The following is a 19,480-nucleotide window of genomic DNA, read 5'->3' on the forward strand; positions in this document are numbered from 1 at the left end:
TGGGAGTCCATGCACACTACATCAACAGCATTGCCCTCATCAACCCTCTCTGTTACTTCTTCAAAAAAACTCCAGCAAGTTAGTTAAATACAATTTTCCCTTAAGAAATCCATGATGGCCTTCCTTAGTTACCCCACATTTTTCCATGTGACTGCTAATTTTGTCCCTTTCTAAAAGTTTCCCCACCACCAAAGTTAAACTGCTTGGCCTTTCTGCATCATAAAATTCAGCCCTTGAAGTTTCTGCACTGATGGTTCTGTGATAAAGTCAATCTGTTCTTATTCCTGCTTTACCTCAGTACTCAGCCTCATTATATTGAATAGAAATAGTTTGCCACTGGCAACTTCTTCAACCTTTCACATGTAAACTCATACAGCCATTTTATTATTGCTCTGGTCCAATGAAATCTGCCCCCAATACAAATGTGTTTGATTCCTCTACACCCATACCATAGAATAGACCCTAGCTTTTTTAAGTGGCTCCTCCAAATACCTTCTGGGCAAACAGGTAATATTTGCATATGGTTTGTCACAGAATATTCTCGTGACGACTTTAAGCTGGGACTTTTGTGAATAGTCTCAAAGAAGTCAGTTATATCCATCAGTGGCAGCCTCTAAGCAACATAATTATATATATATGTGTGTGCATATATATATATATATTTATACACACACACATATTTATATGTTTATATTTATATATATTAATCATATTATAAGTTATAATACATATTGTCTTAAATTAAGCCAGTCTGTTCACAACCTTGGTGTCATATTTGATCCTGAGATGAGATTCTGACATTAGATTTGTGCCATCGCTAAGACTGCCTGTTTCCACCTCCATGACATTGCCTTCCTTTACCCCTGTCTCAGCTCCTCTGCTGCTGAAACCCTTATTCATGCCTTCATTACCTCTAGACTTAACTATTCCAATGCACTCCTGGCTGGCCTCCCAAATTCTACCCTCTGTAAACTTGAGGTCATCCAAAACTCTGCTGCCTGTGCCTTCACTCACAGGAAGTCCTATTCCTATAATATCCTTGTGCTCGCTGACCTACATTGGCTCCCAGTCAGGCAACATCTTGTTCTTAAAATTCTCATCTTTGTTTTCAAATCCCTCCATGAACTTGCCCTTCCCGATTTCTGTAAACTCCTCCAGCCCCACAACCCTCTGAGATATCTGTGCTCCTCAAATTCTGGCCTCTTGTGCATCCCGAATCTTAATTGCTCCATTATCGGTAGTTGTGCCTTCAGATGCCGTGATCCCAAGCTCTGGAATTCCTTCCAGGCACCTCTCTGCCTCTCTTTCTTTCTTTAAGACACTCCTTAAAGCCTACCTCTTTGACCAAGCTTTTGGTGATCTGACCCAATATCTCCTTATGTGGCTCGGTGTCATACTTTATTTTATAATGTTCCTGTGAAGCACCTTGGGATGTTTCATTACATTAAAGGCACTACTTAAACATAAGTTGTTGTTTTATAGAGGCCAATGGAATCACCTGAAGTTAATGAATCTGAGCCATGTATGGCCGAGCTCTGTTCCAAGTATCGCCGGATCATGAGTCAGATCAAAGTAAAGGATGCCCAGCTTCGTGCTATTCAATGGGAAAACAAGGAACTATTAACAAAGGTACGGAATATTAATAATTGTGACAGAGGTTCTGTTGCAGTGGAAAGCCAAGATGACTGCAGGTCTGGAACACATGGGCCAGGATTTTATGGCCCCTCCCACCCGGTGGGATATTATGGTCCCGCCGAACTGAATGGAGATTTATATGGCTCGCAGCATCTGCCAGCGGGGAGACACGCTGCGGTGAATCTGTAAAATCTTTGCCATGATCCAAGTTGCTATTTCAGAGGAATACAGAGGGAGTGCTGCATTGTTGGATGGCTGTTAAACTGAGGTCTTGTCTGCCTACTAATCTGGGAGTTAAAGATGCCATGGCTCTCACGCTGTCATGGTCAACATTCCCCCCTCAACCAACATCACTAAAAAAAATCAGATTAGCTGCTCACTTCATTACTTGTTAGAGGGATCTTGTGCAAAATGAGGGCATGCCTGCTACACACTTCAGCATACTTGAAAGTCATTTATTAGATGCACTTCTCCGAGATATGATAATGTGCCAAATAACTATGCCTTCATTACTGTATTATTCAACTAAGGGACAATAATACTCTTGTTCCATAATTCTGGTATTCTATAAAAATTACAGGACTTTATTTTGAATAACAATTTTAACTGTAATCTTATTCTAGTTTGCACTGTACTTTTAGAATTCATTCCATTCCATATATGCAGTACAACATTGGTTTGAAGTTTATGACATTAATACTTTTGGACTCATTGCTAAGTGACCAGAATCAGTTTCTCTCAAATTTCCATTCTTAAGGTAAACTGAAAACCGTATATGCTTTTAAATCTGAAATAGAACCTGTATTTGCTGAAAACACACAGCAAATCAATTGACAGCTGAAAGAGCAAAAACAGTTCTCTTTCTGAGACCTATGGAGATACAGTGCATTTTTTTTTCTTTTCCATTCTTAAATAATTTACTGCAGGTCTCTGGTGTGAACCAGACGCATTCTATTGCATTCTATTGTAATAGGTCTACACCCTAAATAATGGAAAAATATTACATGCACAGTATAACTTGCGAGTATTAACACCAGTTATTGTAAAACATTTGTGAATTTAATTGTCATAGTCTATATCCAAATATGAAAATGTTAGACCTATCACTGGTATCATATTATTATGACAGCCTAGGAACTGGAGACAATTTCCTAAGTATGTGGCCACTGGTGGGAACCTTGGTCAGAATATGCTGGGCATATGGGCGCGTGCTCGACAGAGTCAAGCAGGAAATGATGCGCGATGACATCGGGAGTGTGCCCCAATATCATTGCGCAGTCTCATGATGTTTCATTTGGTAAGCGCACACCGGAGTCGGCTGCACACCCGTTAATAGTTAAGAGACCCATTAAGGCCATTAACAACCTCAGTAACTTGAAATTTACACTGCCCATCCAACCTTACAGCTGGCGGGCAGACGAAACCTCATCCACAAGCGGGATGAGGTTTCCTAAAGCTAATACACATTAAATAAAACTTTATTTTGGAATTAAAAACATGTCCTATCTCATGTGACAGAGGGGCATGTTTTGTTAATTTTTTTTACTATCTTTATTAATTTTTTAAAAAAGCACTTCAATCTCTCTGAGTCAGCTCCGTGCCTCAGGGAGATTGAAGCGCTCTTTCACGTGTTTGCGTGAATTGCGCACCAGGCCCGGTTCTCCCTCCTCCCCTGGCCCGTATAGGCAGTGCTCAGTGCCGCAGCTTGCGATCCATGCGGGGCATGCCTTAGTTGACACACCCGTGTGAAATCGTGGTGCGGAGCCAATCGTGGGTGGTAGTCGGTTTCCCAACCTTCCTGCCGCCCCCGCTGAGCACCCCTGCCAAGAGCAAAACCATGCCCCTTGTCTACCACCTTTTCATAATCGAAAATTTCCCCCGTGGCCTTAGAACAAATCCAATAGAGAATCTGTTGATACCTTTGGCAGAAGATCCACCAGCTTCTTGTCAGTTCAGGTCTTGCTCTATGTTGACATCTGATGTTGGATTGCTAGAGGGGTTGTTAATGGAGCTGAAGATTATGAAATAGTCAGAGAATAGCCAAGCTTCTGATTTTTTTTTAATTCATTCACGGGATGGGGCATCGCTGGCTGGGCCAGTATTTATTGCCCATCCTTAATTGCTCTTGAGAACTGAGTGGCTTGCTAGGCCATTTCAGAGGGCATTTAAGAGTCAACCACACTGCCGTGGGCCTGAAGTCACATGTAGGCCAGACTGGGTGAGGTGGGCAGATTTCCTTCCCTAAAGGACATTAGTGAACCAGATGGATTTTTACGACAATCAGCAATGGTTTCATGGTCATTGTTAAATTTTCAGTTCCAGATTTTTTATTGAATTCAAATTTCACCATCTGCTGAGATGGGATTCAAACCCAGGTCCTTAGAGCATTACCCTGGGTATCTGGTGTGTTAGTCCAGTGAAAATACCACTATGCCACCGCCTCCCCTGGTTGGATGTTCATGAGGCAGCAAATGGTTGCGTTGCGACTACTTGCCTGAGGAACTTCTCCAACGATGTCCTAAGGATTTGATGATAGTCTTCTAAAAAGCATCTTCCCTGTATCAGATGTGACACCAATCAATGGAGGTTTTTCCCTTGACTCCCTTGATTTCAGCTTTGCTTAAGCTTCTTGGCACCAAGCAAGATTTTTTCTTATTCTTTAATGGGACGTGGGCGTCGCTGACTAGGCCAACATTTTAATTGCCCGTCCCCAATTGCCCTTGGGAAGGTGGTGGTGAACCACCTTCTTGAACTGCTGCAGTCCATCTGGTGTATGGTGCTGTTAGGGAGAGAGTTCCAGGAATTTGGTCCAGTGGCAGTGAAGGAACGGCGATATATTTCCAAGTCAGGATGGTAAGTGGCGTGGAGGGGAACTTGCAGGTGGTGATGTTGCCGTGCACCTGCTGCCCTTGTCCTTCTAGATGGTAGAGGTCACAGATTTGGAAGATGCTGTCTTTATATGATGCCTTCATATAACAGGCAGTGTCTCTTCCCCTCTGTCATTTAGCTCTTGTGCCTTGCATTAATTTTCTGATGAGTTCTGGAGCTTAGTAATTCTGTTGGAATTTGAACTGATCATGATATGAGACAGGAATCATGTGTCAGCTAGACTGGGTAAGTTGGACTTTTAGAATATTGAAGGAAGATAGGAACAGGGGGAGGCCATTTAGCCCTCAAGCCTGCTCTCCCATTCAATTAGATCATGGCTGATCTGTATCTGAACTCCAAATCAATTTCATATCGTTTAATACTCTTTCCTAACAAAAATGTTCCATTGACCTAGTGTCAATAACTTTATAGCAGAGCAAGCTCCACATTTCCATCCTTTGTGTGAAGAAGTGCTACCTGAATTACTTAGCTCTAACTTTAAAGTTATGCCATTGAAAAGGTTGCAGGGAAATTACTAAGCTTCTTGGGACCACAAGAACGTTGAAAGTTTTATTGCAATAAGAACATGGGCGCAGTTTTCATTTGGCCACAGGGACATATAATAGATTTTTAATAGAACAATAAAATTATATTCTTCACTCATACTGGAGCACACTAAAAAATACTGAAGTAATTTTATCTGAATATACAGCCCCAATTTTAACTTGAGATGGCAGCGGCAAGGGCCATCAATAAGATTATTGAGATAGATAGAGAAGGGTGTGTAGAATGTTATGGCTCTGCATTGCTTCAGAGGGATACCAAGGGTGCATGGTGGTGGGGAGGTGGGGGGGGCGGTTGTGGGGGGGGGTGCGGGTGTGTATGTGTGTGTGTGTGTGTGTGTGTGTGTGGAGGAGTGCAAGTGGTCCTTCTGTAACCTGTCACCAGCAGGATCTCTCATGGTAAAAGCTGAACATCTTCAAGAGTTTTCTGGTGTGGTCTTCAAAGCTGCTAAGAAGTTTAAAGTTGGGGAGGGCCCCCCTCTGCCCTTTTCTTGGTGTGCAGTGCACAATACTTTTTTCCTCTTCAGCAGATAAGTAAAGCAGTTAAGGCTGGCATGTAAAGGATGTGTGCCAAATGGAATGGGAAAGGTAAAGTGAGAGATTTGAAGACGTGAGTTTGTTGAAATGGGGGGTGGGTAGAGGCTTTGGGTTTGTGTATTGCAGTTGTTGTGTAATAAGTGAGCTATGTCACATAGTGCAGGATAGGGAGTTGGAAGTACCTTTAACCAGGAAATGTTGCTTTAAGATTGCAAAGATTGTGCTGGGCTAAAAAGCTCCGCCCTTAAGATTCCCGGTGCTTAGGGCTGATTTGTCTGTACAGTCACATGATCCCCATAACAGTAAGAAATGGTTTAACTTACAATTACTACAACCCTCCCCCTTTAATTTTGCTTTACTCTCCTATTTACAAAAACATCTTAACCCATATTATATACTATTATATACAGTTCATGCCACTATAAATTTAGTCTTTGAGGAGGTTATCAGACTTGGGTAGAGTGACATAACTCTACAACTGGAGTTTGGATCAACTTGCACAGGAACTGCAGAATCAGGGACATCCCTAGACAATGGCAAGACAAAGGCAGTTCAGAATTATTTACTTCAACAGAGACATCAGGTATGTATATTCTTGGTCGATCAAGCACCTCAGGGACTTCAATTTCAGGTGGATTAACTGGGTTTCTTGACTGCTGGGGCAGGATTTTCCCATTGGCAAGCGGGGGGTGGGGCCCACTCGTCAACACATAAAATGATGGGTGGTGATGTTGGGTGGAACTCCTAACGTCACCCCACCCCATTTAAGTTTTCAGGTAGGCAGGAGCGCAGCAAATTCAGCTGTGCGCCCGGTAACCTGTCAATGGCCAATTGAGGCTATTGACAGAGTAATTTAACTAATTAATGGACTTGCCCATCCAACCTTAAGGTTGGCGGGCGGGCCAGGAGCCCTGGCGGGAATTAGAAAAAGTATGAAACCTCATCCACAGGCGGGATGAGTTTTCATGAAGGTTTTAAAAAATGTTATTAAAGTTTTTTAAAAAATTATGGACATGTCCCAACTCATGTGACAGTGTCAGATGAGGGGACATGTCAGGGAATTTCTTTTATCTATTTTTAATATTTTTGACAGTATAGCCGATCTCCTTGGGGCAGCACTTAGCCTCAGGCAGATGAGTGCACTCTTTCGTGCACATACACAAAAAAGTGCACTCTCAGGTTTAGGCATTCCCCCCCGCCCGCATAGGGAGCGCATAGCACTTCCATGCAGACATGATGCTGGGTGGGCCTTAATTGGCCCACCCACGTAAAATGGCGCCGCGCCCCCGATTGGGGGGAAAGTCCTGCCCTTGAGATGATCCGCTTGTTTCCTAACAATCCTGTTCTCCACTTCTACTTGATAAGATAAAGGTCCAGTTTCAGAGACGATTGTACCAGGGACCCATCTCGGTCCAGTTGCAAAATTTCGTACAAAAACTGCCTCTCCGACAGTAAACTCTCGACCTTTACAGTGAACGTCATGATTTCTGACTACCCTTCTTTCTCTCCACTTTCCCCTCTAAATTAGGGAATACTCGACTCAATCTCCTAAAAGCTGGATATTTCATTAACAATTCTGAAGGTGTTAAACCAGTGGTCGCATGAGGAGTTGTGCAATAGCTGAATAGGAATCTTGAAATTTGTGTTTCTAATATTCCCTCTGTTAGTTTCTTAATGCTTGTTTTAAAGGCTTGTACTGCTCTTTCTGCTCATCCATTGCAAGACGGATGATACGTGCCATTCTGATGTGTTTAATCCCATTTAGGTTCACAAATCTTTGGAATGCAGTGCTAGTGAAAGCCGTACCATTATCTGACACAATAACTTCAGGTAAACCATGAGCACTGAAACTCTGGTGCAGTTTTTCAAATGGCTGCTGATGAAGTAGGTGATCTCACATCAAACACATCCATCCACATGGAATGTGCGTCGATAATCACAAGAAACATGGCAACTAGGAATGGACCTTTATAGTCTTTATGTAGTCTAACCCAGGATCGACCAGGCCACTCCCACGGATGCAGTGGGGCTGAAACAGGCAACTTCTGCTGTTGTTGGCACTGGAGACAGTGTTTCACCATTTTTTTCTATATCACTGTCTATACCTGGCCAATAGACATAACTTTGTGCGAGCATTTTCATTTTTGAAATACCAGGATGTGCACTATGAAGTTCTTCTAATAATGGTTCTCTTCCTTGCACAGGGATAATGATTCTTGCTCCCCATAATAACATACAATCTTGACAACTCAGTTCAGATCTAGGTACAAAGAATGGTTTTAGTTCTTCAGGACCTTGTGTATTTGACCATCCTTGTGATACTGTTCGTGGACTCATGCTAAAATTGGTCCCCGATTCATCCAATTCTTTATCTATCTCATGCAGACTGGTGAGGAGTCTAGGAAATTGAACGCAAGTACTACCCCTTGATGTATTGGTTCATGTGTAATACTATCTGGCAAAGGGAGACGACTGAGGGCATCTGCATTTGTTATATGCACACCCAGACTGTGCATATAAGTGTACCTGTATACTGACAAAATTAAAGCCCATCTTTGAATTCTAGCAGAAGCTATTGGTGGGATTGCCTTATCTTCACTAAACAGTGGCTTGTATTCTAACACTATGGTGGAGTGTCGTACATATAAGTATTGATGGAACTTTTTTACTCCAAATGTGATAGATAAGTCCCCTTTTTAAATTTGAGGTGAGTATCCTTTCTCGGCTGCAGAAAGCATTCTGGATATATATCCTATCGGTCTTTTTACTTGGCTTTTGTTTTTTCTTGTGTTTGCCACAGAGTTTTGTCTCACCTTTCATTTTGATTTCACAGTTGGCCAAATTTCTCTCGGGTGGAATCTTAACTTTGTTCAATTCAGGAGTTGAGTTACCCATTTGCCTCTTGGAATGTTCCATGCCTTTTCCTTCTAATGCCTCTTTTGCCACAATCAATTGATTCTTCAGTTCTTCTGTCTCTCTTTTATATCTTTTCTCTTCCTCCTGGAACATTGAACACTGTTGGGTATTTTTTTTTTCCAACTGTTTCTTCATTTGGTTCAGAGTGGCACTGAATTTGTTTAGCCTCTTTTCATGATTTTCCCCTGGAACCATCTCTGACCTGAGGGATCCTTGCTTCCTGTGAAGGTCCTTCAGTTCTTCTATCTCATTCCGAAAGACACCATCATATTTCCTCGTCAACTCAGGATTTCTTCTTGCTCAGACTTGAAAAATTTCTGAGTTGGATTTCTTTCAACCAGTCATGGCCCAGAAGGCTAGGTCCTTCTCCTGTTACAACACTTATCAGCAGCTGAGCTGTCTGTTGCCTGTACGATACAGGTACAGTGGTGATGCCTTTCACCTGTATTGCTTTTCCAGTATATGTTTTTAACTGTGCAGTGGTTTTCTCCAAACTCAATGGCTGGGTACCTTCTCTGAAGTATTTAAAGATGTGTTCTCCCACCACTGTGGTCAATGCTCCTGTGTCAACCTCCATGAGCAGAGGCTTTCCATTTACATGAAGTATCACAGTGATTGGTTCAATTTTCCTGGCCTTCAGATTGTGTAAGGAATAAACACCAGCCTCAGTAACCTCTGGCTCATTTACAGTGAACACTTCATTTAACTTGACTTGCTATCTAAATGGCTGCCTTGATGGAGATCTGCACTGATTAACAACATGTCCTTTTTTGTGATAATAGTGGCATTCTGCCTCTTTATATCTACAGACTTTGGGTGTATGACTTCCCCCATGATGGTAACACTTTAACTTCTGGGTTACTGGTGAGCTGCTTCCAGTATTTCTTTTTATTTTTCTAGTGGTGGGGCTGTGCCCCGTTTTGTGGTAACCTCCCTGATCCTCGCACCGTGCCCAGCGGCAGGTTCCTGCTCTAACTGCAAAACAGTGCCATGTTGCACACTCAGCAGAGCCTGTGAGTCCCTCTCAGCACGCTCCATTGCTAGCGCTATCTCCATAGTGCGTTTCACGTCTATCTCAAAGTTTGCAAGCAAACAGCGCTGAACAGTTTTCTCATTTATGTTGCAAACCGAATAATCTCCCAACTGTTTTAGCTTCGCAATTGACAGATCAGGAGCCCTTGAATCTTTACATGATCACAGAAGGTTTAGGCTGAAAATGTCCTTTCAGTAGGTTGACTAGCTCGGTGAAGGATCTGGAACTTGGTGCGTTTGGAGCCATTAAGCTATGGATTAGGTTTTGCTTCCACAGACACTTAGAAGAATTGCCTTCTATTTCTCCTCCGCTGCTATTTCGTTAGCTACAAAAGTAGAAACCTAATCACTCAATGTATTGACTCCAGTGCTTGATGGATGAGTCGTATGGGTCAGTTCTACCAAAGTGAGGCATTGCTGGGGAGTATATTTCTTTTCTTCCCTTCTCTTAAAATATTGGGATACTCACAGTAGCGAAGCGAGGTGCTGTATCAGCAGTATTTATCCTCATTGCCAGTTGTAATAAACTTGGAGATTGCAGGATGGGTTTCTTGAAAGGAACAGTGAACTTTATTAACAGACTTCAGAGGAGGCTTACATGCTTGCTTCAAGAAGCTCCGCCCCTAAGATTCCCTGCGTTTTGGACTGATTTGTCTGTACAGTCACATGGTCCCCCTAAAAGTAAGAAATGGATTAACTTACAATTACTATACAGCCCAAGTGATATCCAGGTTAAGGAGTGGGAGGTACTTTGTGAGCTCCTTGGCTATATCTGTAATAGCTGACTAGAGTCAGCTATTCCCTCAGACTTGAAGGTTGCTAAAAGAGTTGCAATTTTTAAAAAGGAAAATGACACAGAACCAGGAAACTATCAGCCCATTGGCTTGACTTTAGTAATTGATAAGAGACTACTTGAGAGTGAATGCATTATCAGAGACAGCTGACTTCTGGGAAGCGCCGTAAAATGTGACTGCAATTTTTGAAAAAGTTATTAAGTTAGTGGATAAGGGACATTGCCTACCTGAGTTTTCAGAAAACTTTTAAAGAGGTGTCAAAAAAATAGAGGGCAAGATTTTACAGATCCGCGTGGCGGGGGCAGGGCCTTAAGTGAGGCAAGCCATTCAAAAGTCCATCGATTTCGGCGAGCCCACAAAATCCCGACAGCATAAAATTCTGCCTAGAGGCTTTTGTACAAGATATATTTCCTTGTGGAATTAGTGGTGATTTGCTCTGTTGAATTGAGAATTAGCTGACTAACTGTAGACAGAATCTACACAGATTTGTCACAGGATTTAGATATGCTTAGAGATCTGTTACCAGTGATATTTTACAAGGGCCGGTGCTAGGACCTTTACTCTTTTCATTATTGACTTAGTAATAGGTATTGGGAGAATAATAAACACATTTGTAGACAATATCAAGTTATATGTGAGTTAGAATTGAAGAGAATGCTCAGCTACTTCAAGTAGATATTGATGAGTTAGGGAATGGTTCATGCTTGGAAAATGATGTTTAACTTAGAGCAATGTAGTGGTTATACATGTGGGAAGGCTTAATGCCAATTATACAAATCCTCTTCAGGGAACAGAATGGAATGGTTAAGAAAAAGGTGTGTTAAATCTCTGAAGTTTCATGACCAAAGTCACAAAACAAAACATACCATTTTGTCCTTGTACAAGATTTTGGTTAGGCCTCACTTAGAATACTGTGACTAGTTTTGCTCTCTTCATGGTCCAGGACAAGATTAATCCATGGTTTAAAACACCTTAGTTACCCAGAAAGAAAGGCTCAAAGAACTGGCCTGTACACTTCAGAAAAGCATAGATTCAGGTGTAATTTGATAGAGGCTTATAAGCTAGTAAAAGGACTAGATTATTTTTATATGGATCATTTATTTCAACTATGGCCTTAGCAGTGACCACCAGCAATAGAAAAAAAATTGAAAAAAATATATATCTTAAATAATATTGTTTTGAAATCAGGTGAAAGAATGCTCCTTTGAATCAACCGCATCCCATATGCTTTCCCCACTATTGCCACTCCACCACCCCTCCCCAGGACTTCGCTCCTGAAGAGGCAAACATCCCATTATTGAATTTCTTTAAATAAGTGATCCCTAGTGGCATTTTGCCCAGTTAATATCATTGAGATTCTCAGTCCAATTTCAAGCTGGCACTGTGCTGTCCGGTTCAGGCACACATTATGGACTGATCTTCCATCATCTGTGCATAAAACATTGGACACCAGCAAACTTCTACTCCTATCTTCTCTTGACAATAAATCAGGTTATGTCTTTAAAAAATGTTTGCAGACAGCTTCACATAACTGTTATCTATTGCATATGGAACAAATGCTTGGGTGAGTTATCATTCTGTAGCAAGCACTTTTAAAAATATCTACAGATTAGATTTGCCATCCTAAATAATTTATTTGGCTATAGTTTACTCAGAAATAAAACATAGAGCCAAAATATATGAAAAATAAGGAAATAATTTAACCTTATCTGTCTCGTGGAAACTGGTGAGCAGTTAAAATCATTCTGTTTCACCTGAACTGATGCCAAGGAAACCCACTGCAAATCAGTGTGGTCCTTCTTTGCAGATATCATCCAGACCCTACTGCCATTTTAATTGGTGGTCTGAGCAGGGAAGCCACTATACCATTTCCCACAAGGTGACAATATTGGGAAAGAAGACCAAGGTACAGAAGAAGCCCAAACGAGTGGGTTTGTTATAGCTTTTCTTCCAGTGCCTGGAGGACCGGGACTGCTGCTCCATGACCTACAGGGAATGCTATATGCCTCCCTGCAATTGACTCCATCCCCTTCCTAAAGGCAGAGATCCTGAGGTTGATCCTGCCACCTACCTGGAGTCCATGGGTGATCTTTTCTGTTTTGTCCTGCTGAATTTTTGCCCAGAAGTTATGTTGACCAGGCCTCTTTGCAGGTAAAATTTCAACTTATCTTGCTGCCACCTGCCCAAAAGCGACCCAAAATTAAAATCAGGGCTCAAGACATTGTGCAGATAATATATTTAACTGTTTCAGAAGGACAAGGTAATGTGCTTATATCTAAAATGGCTAATCAAACTATTTGAGGGTACTATATGAGTTCCCAGCAAGTGCAAAATTATAACAGTGAGAAATGTAAGTAATGAAGCAAGACATGAATTATGAATCTTCGCACTAATTTTACTTTAACCCATTTTCCTCCCTCTTTAATTAATTTAAGCCTATGAATATAAGTTGAACCATGTGTTATATGCGAAGGCACTTTTCTGTCAGATCTTGAATCATTTAAGGGAAAAAAATCTCATGTTTGATAATGGCAAACCTAACCCAAGAACTCTTTAAATTTGTTAGTCAAAGTGAATTTTCTCTTGAGTAACAAATTGTAGGTTTAGCTCTCAACCTAGGATAGTATGTTAACATGCAAAGAGGCATGCATGTGTGCCCTATGGTGATACATTTATCAAAAGTGCTTTTATATTAGGCAAGGGGTTTTGTGGCACAGTGGCAGCACCCCTACCTCAGGGCCAGAAGCTCCAGGTTCAAGTCCTACTTCAGGACTTGGTGGCCATGGAAGGTGCTTTCCTAAAGTGGCCAAACAGGTTGACTATCAGCCTGTAAAACCACATGATAGTAGGAGAGGTTCTTGGTCAGCCATGCTGCAGAAGGCATTATCATGGACAAATCCAATGGAAGTCCATGGTTGCCAATGCCCTCTTAGGGCATGGTACTTGAAGGAGGAGGAGGATGTATTAGGCATTTCCAAAGAAGAAAGAGTCTGATTGGTAAATTGAATGATACCAATTGCCCCAATAATGGGGAAGAGGGACAGAAACTGGATGGATTGCCTGACTAGGTGGGAGCTGGAATTTGGGGTAAAACTCAGATCTGCTGGGTTTTAGTGCTGGCACCCTAAAGCTCAAATTCCTAGCCTGGAAATACAGATGAGCTTTCTGCCTACCCTCTCTAAGTCAACTAGAAGAACTGGGGCATGCCTGGCATCATCCTACTCTATACGTTATAAACAGATTTTCACTTCCGGGTCAGGTGCGCAGGGACAGGAGAATTCCTGGCCCCACAAAGCCAACCTTTAAAAATTGCAGCCCAGATATTGGATTTTCAGTCCAGGGGTGGGTGGGGAGGTGGGGTGCAAAGGCTGGATTAGAAGTGGGGGCAGGTGAACAGGGAAGAACTGAGGAGGGCGTCAGGTGCAGAGGCTGGGTCGAAGGCCTCCCTCGGGGCTCCAATACTGTGTCCAAAGTTTAAAAATAAACACTCAAATCTGAAACATCCCTCCAACCGTCATCCCTCACCTCGCAACACAATCCCCAAGTCCCATCCATGCCAACCCATGCCCCCAACCATCCTCCCATAATACCTCATACCCTCCATGTCAACCTATGCCTATCCACCCACCCCCATGGCGCTTTATTACCCTTATGCCAACTTAGTGCCAGCTCATGCCAACCCATGACCCCATCCACCACTCTTTGCCTTTACACCTACCATGCCAACTCACTTAGTATCCACTATGGACAGACCTCAGGACACATGCAGAGATGAGATAAATTAAAGTTCTATAAAATATAGTTCTCAGTGTCTATCACAGACTTCACTATATTGAAAAAAACACTCAGTCATAAAAACCCATTTACTACATTTACATTGCTTCACCTAAAAAAAGCCATGTAACACCAAACATTTCATTCAAGTACACAATTCCTTATAACAACAAGTCTTAGAATTCATAGTCCCACATCAAAGCATCTAAAACAACTTGGGGTTGTCATTCAAACTGTGAAATGACAAGCTCCCTACTGTGATAATCCAGTAGTGGAAACCCTCAGGTTTATGTCAAAGTGAAATAGCAAGCAATTTTTTTTGAACATTTCAAAGGTTTAAAAGGCAGGACTTTTTTATTTATCCATTCAGGGGATGTGGGCTTCCCTGGCTGGGCCAGCATTTATTGCCCATCCCTAACTGCCCTTGAGAAGGTGGTGGTGAGCTGCCTTCTCCAACCGCTGCAGTCCATTTGGTGTAGATACACCCACAGTGCTATTAGGGAGGGAGTTCCAGGATTTTGACCCATGTGTGTGATTCCACCTTGATAGGTGCTTTGGCAGTTGATTTTGATAGGTCTGTAGACAGTTCCAAACAATTGACAGTATTGAGTTTATGCACATTTACGCATACTTTTAACAATTCCAATGGCCTACCGGAAAGGGCACCTTAACTCCCTCAAAGGTGTCCTAGAGCCAAATCTACAGGAGTACCTTACCCCTCCAAAGAGTGAGGCTATCCAAATGAACCATCAAAGTTCAGACCAGCTCTTACTTGATTTAATCTGCACACTTTGACTTTCAAACTCCTGGCCCACCAAAATCCCACTTCAGTGGAGGCAGCTGCCTCTGTATACCATGCCTTCCCCGCCCCCAAAGTTCCTACCCCGTGAAAATGGGAACTGCCGTGTTCGGGGGTGGAACTTATCATTGTTAGCCACTTCCATCATTTTCACCGTGGTGAAAATCTGGGCCATGTTCACTGGTCCTTCTGTTCTTTCTAGAACAAAAGTGTCCAAAACTGCACTCAGCACTCTGATTATGGCCGAACTGTTAATTCAACAAATTTATCATGAAGGGGGAGGTTTTTAACTCCTGGCAAGTTTCCCTGAATGTCCATTCAGTGGAGGCAGCAGGAGGCTACTCATTGGTCTCATTGGCACCGGCCCACTTCAGCCCTGGCACAGAGCAGCTGGCAGAAAATGAAGATCAGGAAGCCCATGTATGCCCAATCATCTCCCTGTTCATTCCCAGCAGCTCCAATCATGGGTTAAAACAGCTTTACATTCCTCCTGGCATATAAGGGCCCCAAATTGCATAGCTTTATATGATTCCTGGCTGCCTTAGGTGGGAACCCGAAATACTGGAAATAATTGTCAATTGGTTGGGTCAGTATCCTACTTGTTTTTAACTGCCTGCATGTCCATTTATCACCAAAAGAGTAGGGTTAAAATTAACTCCTTACATCCTTGGTCTTGTACTCTATGCCCCTATTTCTAAAATACAAAATACTATCAGCCCTTTTTAAAGTGTTAGCAACCTGCATTTAAATTTCACCACACAGTGCCCATTTTCAAGACACTAGCTGGGTTATTATTCTTCCAAAAAAACCCAGAAAATGCTGGAAAAACTCAGCTGGTCTGGTATTATCTATGGAGAGTGACACAAAGTTAACGTTTCGACTCCAATATGAATCTTCTTCAGAACTGGAACTGTTGCTTCGAAGAAGAGTCATATTTAACTCAAAACATTAACTCTCTTTGCCTCTCCACAGATGCTGTCAACCTGCTGAGTTCTTCCAGCATTTTCTGTTTTTATTTCAGATTTCCAGCATCTGCAGTATTTTGCTACTATTCTCCCAATGTGGCAGCCAGGATGTGTGCACGCATTTTCATATCCCTGTCCCTGATCCAATCCCCAACTCTTGACCCCCAGGTTTCAGACTCCAAACCTCAATTGCCCCCCACCTCCCCACCCACCCCCCACCCAGGTCTGGCCTCTGACCCCGATCCCAGACTGCTGCCTCGATCCATGTACTGCAGCTGCAGGATATTTCTTACTTGCAACAGTAACTGAGTTCCTGACTGCACTTCACTGTGAATACAATGTGAGGACATCTGCTGAGGTCAGCTATTTACCATTCGTTTGATCAAGAAGCGCTTCAGTATGCCTGTAGTGTTCGAGACTGGCATTGACACAATTATTATTGCAACTTTTAACTCCTCTGGTCTCTCTTTGGGTGTTATTGAAGCCTGCAGAGAAAAATACCCTTATTAAAATGAGAAAATACTGATTTCCACAATCTCCCAACTCCTATAACCAAATATAGATAATTAAAAAATGGTTGAACAGTAGGTTGGTAACCGAAGGCAGTGGTCCCAGTGAACGATGTAATCCGTAGTTTCAGCCTTTCATCAAGCCTCCTATAGTCAGAGTTTTTTCTTTACCCAGGTGTTCCTTCTTACTTAAATATATCCACTTTGAAGTCTTGTCATTCATCATAACCAATTTCAAGTTTCAAGCCTGGCTCACACAGACATAATTATTCTCTGACTCATTATGAATCAGTAGAGCTTTCCACCCACGACTTTAGATGCAGATTCATGATCTGCATTTTTTTTAAAATGATTTTCTAACACCACGCATTGATCTCTGCAGCTTTTCCTTTGATTTGCGAAGGCATGTTGACTAAAGGGGCACTCAATTTACCACAAAGCATTTGCAAAACTTTTTTTTTTCCTTGAACATAAACTCAATGGCCCAATTTTAACCTGAGGCACAAATCTTGGGTGCAGGAAATATGGTGGGATATTCAGCATGGGGTCCAAAGTGTTTTTATTCCCAGGCCTCATTTTAATAACATTGATGGACTGAATTCCTGATTGTTTGGAGATTCAGACTCGTGCAGTTACTGTTAATGCCGTGATTCCCCACACCTACTGAAAGGATGTTGCATCTCTTTCTGCTAAGACTGTCTCCTCTGCTTTGAGTTTTCAGTGCATAACTATATGACACATTTTTTCAGGAGACTGGATTAGTTAATGAGCTACCACCCTTTGCCCATTCCCCAGCTATTCAGATACTTCTCCGTTTGTCCTCATGGAAATGCTGAGGACAAGGATGGTTAGCTTTTCTTCATCAAGCTTCTCTTCATGGTAGCTAGCATGAAGAAAGCTTGGAAAAGGAATCAAAATCTTCTTGTCTGTCAGCTGTATAAGACCTATGTGGACTAGATTTTGGCTGTCTCAACCCGGTTCTTTAAGGGCATTTTTAAAAATTCATTCACAGGATGTGGGCTTCGCTGGCTGGGCCAGCATTTATTGCCCATCCCTAATTGCCCTAATTTTCAAGTCAGGATGGTGAGTGACTTGGAGGGGAACTTCCAGGTGGTGGTGTTCCCATCTATCTGCTTCTCTTGTCCTTCTAGATGATAGTGGCCATGGGCTTGGAAGATGTTGTTGAAGGTGAATTCCTGCAGTGCGCCTTGTAAATGTTACACTCTGCTGCTCTGTGTGTCGGTGGTGGAGGGAGTGAATGTTTATGGATGTGTGCCAATCAAGCAGACTGCTTTGTCCTGGATGGTGTCAAGCTTCTTGAGTGTTGTGGGAGCTGGCCTCATCCAGGCTAGTGGGGGATATTCCATCACACTCCTGACTTGTGAATTGTAGATGGTGGACAGGTTTTGGGGAGTCAGGAGGCGAGTTACCCATCTCATGAATCCTAGCCTGTGACCTGCTCTTGTAGCCACAGTATTTATATGGCTAGTCCAGAAATGCTCCTCATTCAATATTAATTTTCACTTAATTGCAAATCAGTTAAAGAGAATGGCCATAGCGGAAAATGAAGAATATCACACATGTGTAGATGGGACTAAAGAACATGGCTACAGCTCAGTAGAGAGAGGAATAGCCTACGTTTAATCACAGTTTAACTCAACCCGAGAACAGTTGATGCTGACAGAATGTGCTGAAAATTTAAAATATCCCACTTCCTAGCAATAAAACCTGTCATCCAGTAGGGGTTGAGGGACATTGTGAGTCAATGAATCATTGGGTGTACATTTTTTTGGGCTGTGGTTCTGATGTTTAGTTACTTTACATCCTTAGCTAGAGGCCACTCGAGAAGCAGGAGCTGCAGCGATTCGGAATGCCTCACAAAAACTCTTTGAACATTATCAAAAGCAGATGGATGAACTAAGACAACAGCATGAAGAAGAGAAGCACAAACTACAGGTCAGTGTGATTAAGCATCAGTCTAAATGTTACAAATTAAAAGGTGTAGACAGAATGGGTACGACAAACCTCTGCCAGAATAGCATATCTATAGAGAATAACATGTTGATGGTAATCTGCTTTGGTCAGTTTCTATTCTTCATCAAACCATCAGGGAAGGATATGCTGGAGACCAGGGACTTCCCACATGAAGAATGGGTCACGTTGTATTGACCTTTGTCAGCCACAGCTTTGATAGTGGCCTGGGAGCTGGTTGCAGGTCTGTCACAAATTTGTGGCATTGTGCATGTTGTAAGGTGGACCAAAACAATAGGATCAATACCAGAGCCAGAGGCCCAAACCAGGTAACCCTTGAGATTATACTATAATGCGTGCTGATCTGGCTTTTTAAGCAAGGAGTTTATCTTACAGTTTATAGGAGGTGCAATAAAAAAAATGCCGTGAATCAACTTTGGTTTGAGCAATGACCCCCTGCCAAATTGTCTCACTTCCTTTTCAGGCTTTTGCTGAGGATCAGGAGGAGAATTTGGAGAGAAGTGTGGAAAATTACAACAACCTAGTGTTGAAACTTCAGCAGAAACAGAACAGAGCTATGGAACTGGAAAAGCTAATAGAAAGGATGGAAAAGGTAAATGGAATGAGCCTGAATGAAGAAATTTGGTGACCTGTGGATGTGAATCCAAAATATGTCAGCCCTCAAGCTTACTGGAAATGATGTTCTGAATTTCCTGGGGAGGCCTTAAGGTGCAGAACTGGGCTGGAGCGTCCATTCCACTTGTAAGCTGCAGCATCACTGACACTGTTTAAATTTCAAGGGTGCGACAACTTGAAATATTTCAGGTGGACATCCATGGAATTCACAATGTACCTGGGCACCATCTGACCCTGAGAATTTAAGAGGCTGTGGAGACATCTTAAGTGTTCTTCTGCTTCAATTTTGTTTCATAGGGGCAGGATTTTACATTTTTGTTTGGATCTCCCGCGTTGAGTCAAATGCGGGTTCCAAACCCGCAATGCGTCGGAAACAATCACCCGATTGTACTTTTGCCTTGATTTGCTAATTTGTGGCCAGGGAACATGTTCACAGTCCAATAGGTGGGTTCGCAAAGCTGGGGAGCAATGGGGGCCCTCC

The 19,480-nt window shown here is 42.4% G+C and overlaps 1 protein-coding gene across 6 annotated transcripts in view; it reads left to right on the plus strand.

The window, feature by feature from the left end:
• The window catches only part of LOC121279693 (coiled-coil domain-containing protein 68-like), a 63,028-nt gene that overhangs the window by 14,469 nt on the left and 29,079 nt on the right, over positions 1-19,480 (plus strand). For all 6 annotated transcript variants that reach the window (XM_041190959.1, XM_041191129.1, XM_041191304.1 and 3 more), the window contains 3 exons: positions 1,483-1,629; positions 18,223-18,348; positions 18,848-18,976. In XM_041190959.1, coding sequence (XP_041046893.1) covers positions 1,483-1,629; positions 18,223-18,348; positions 18,848-18,976 — 402 coding nt within the window. The remainder of the gene's footprint in view (positions 1-1,482; positions 1,630-18,222; positions 18,349-18,847; positions 18,977-19,480) is intronic.

The sequence above is a fragment of the Carcharodon carcharias genome, chromosome 1 (genome assembly GCF_017639515.1).
Source record: "Carcharodon carcharias isolate sCarCar2 chromosome 1, sCarCar2.pri, whole genome shotgun sequence".
NCBI lineage: Eukaryota > Metazoa > Chordata > Chondrichthyes > Lamniformes > Lamnidae > Carcharodon > Carcharodon carcharias.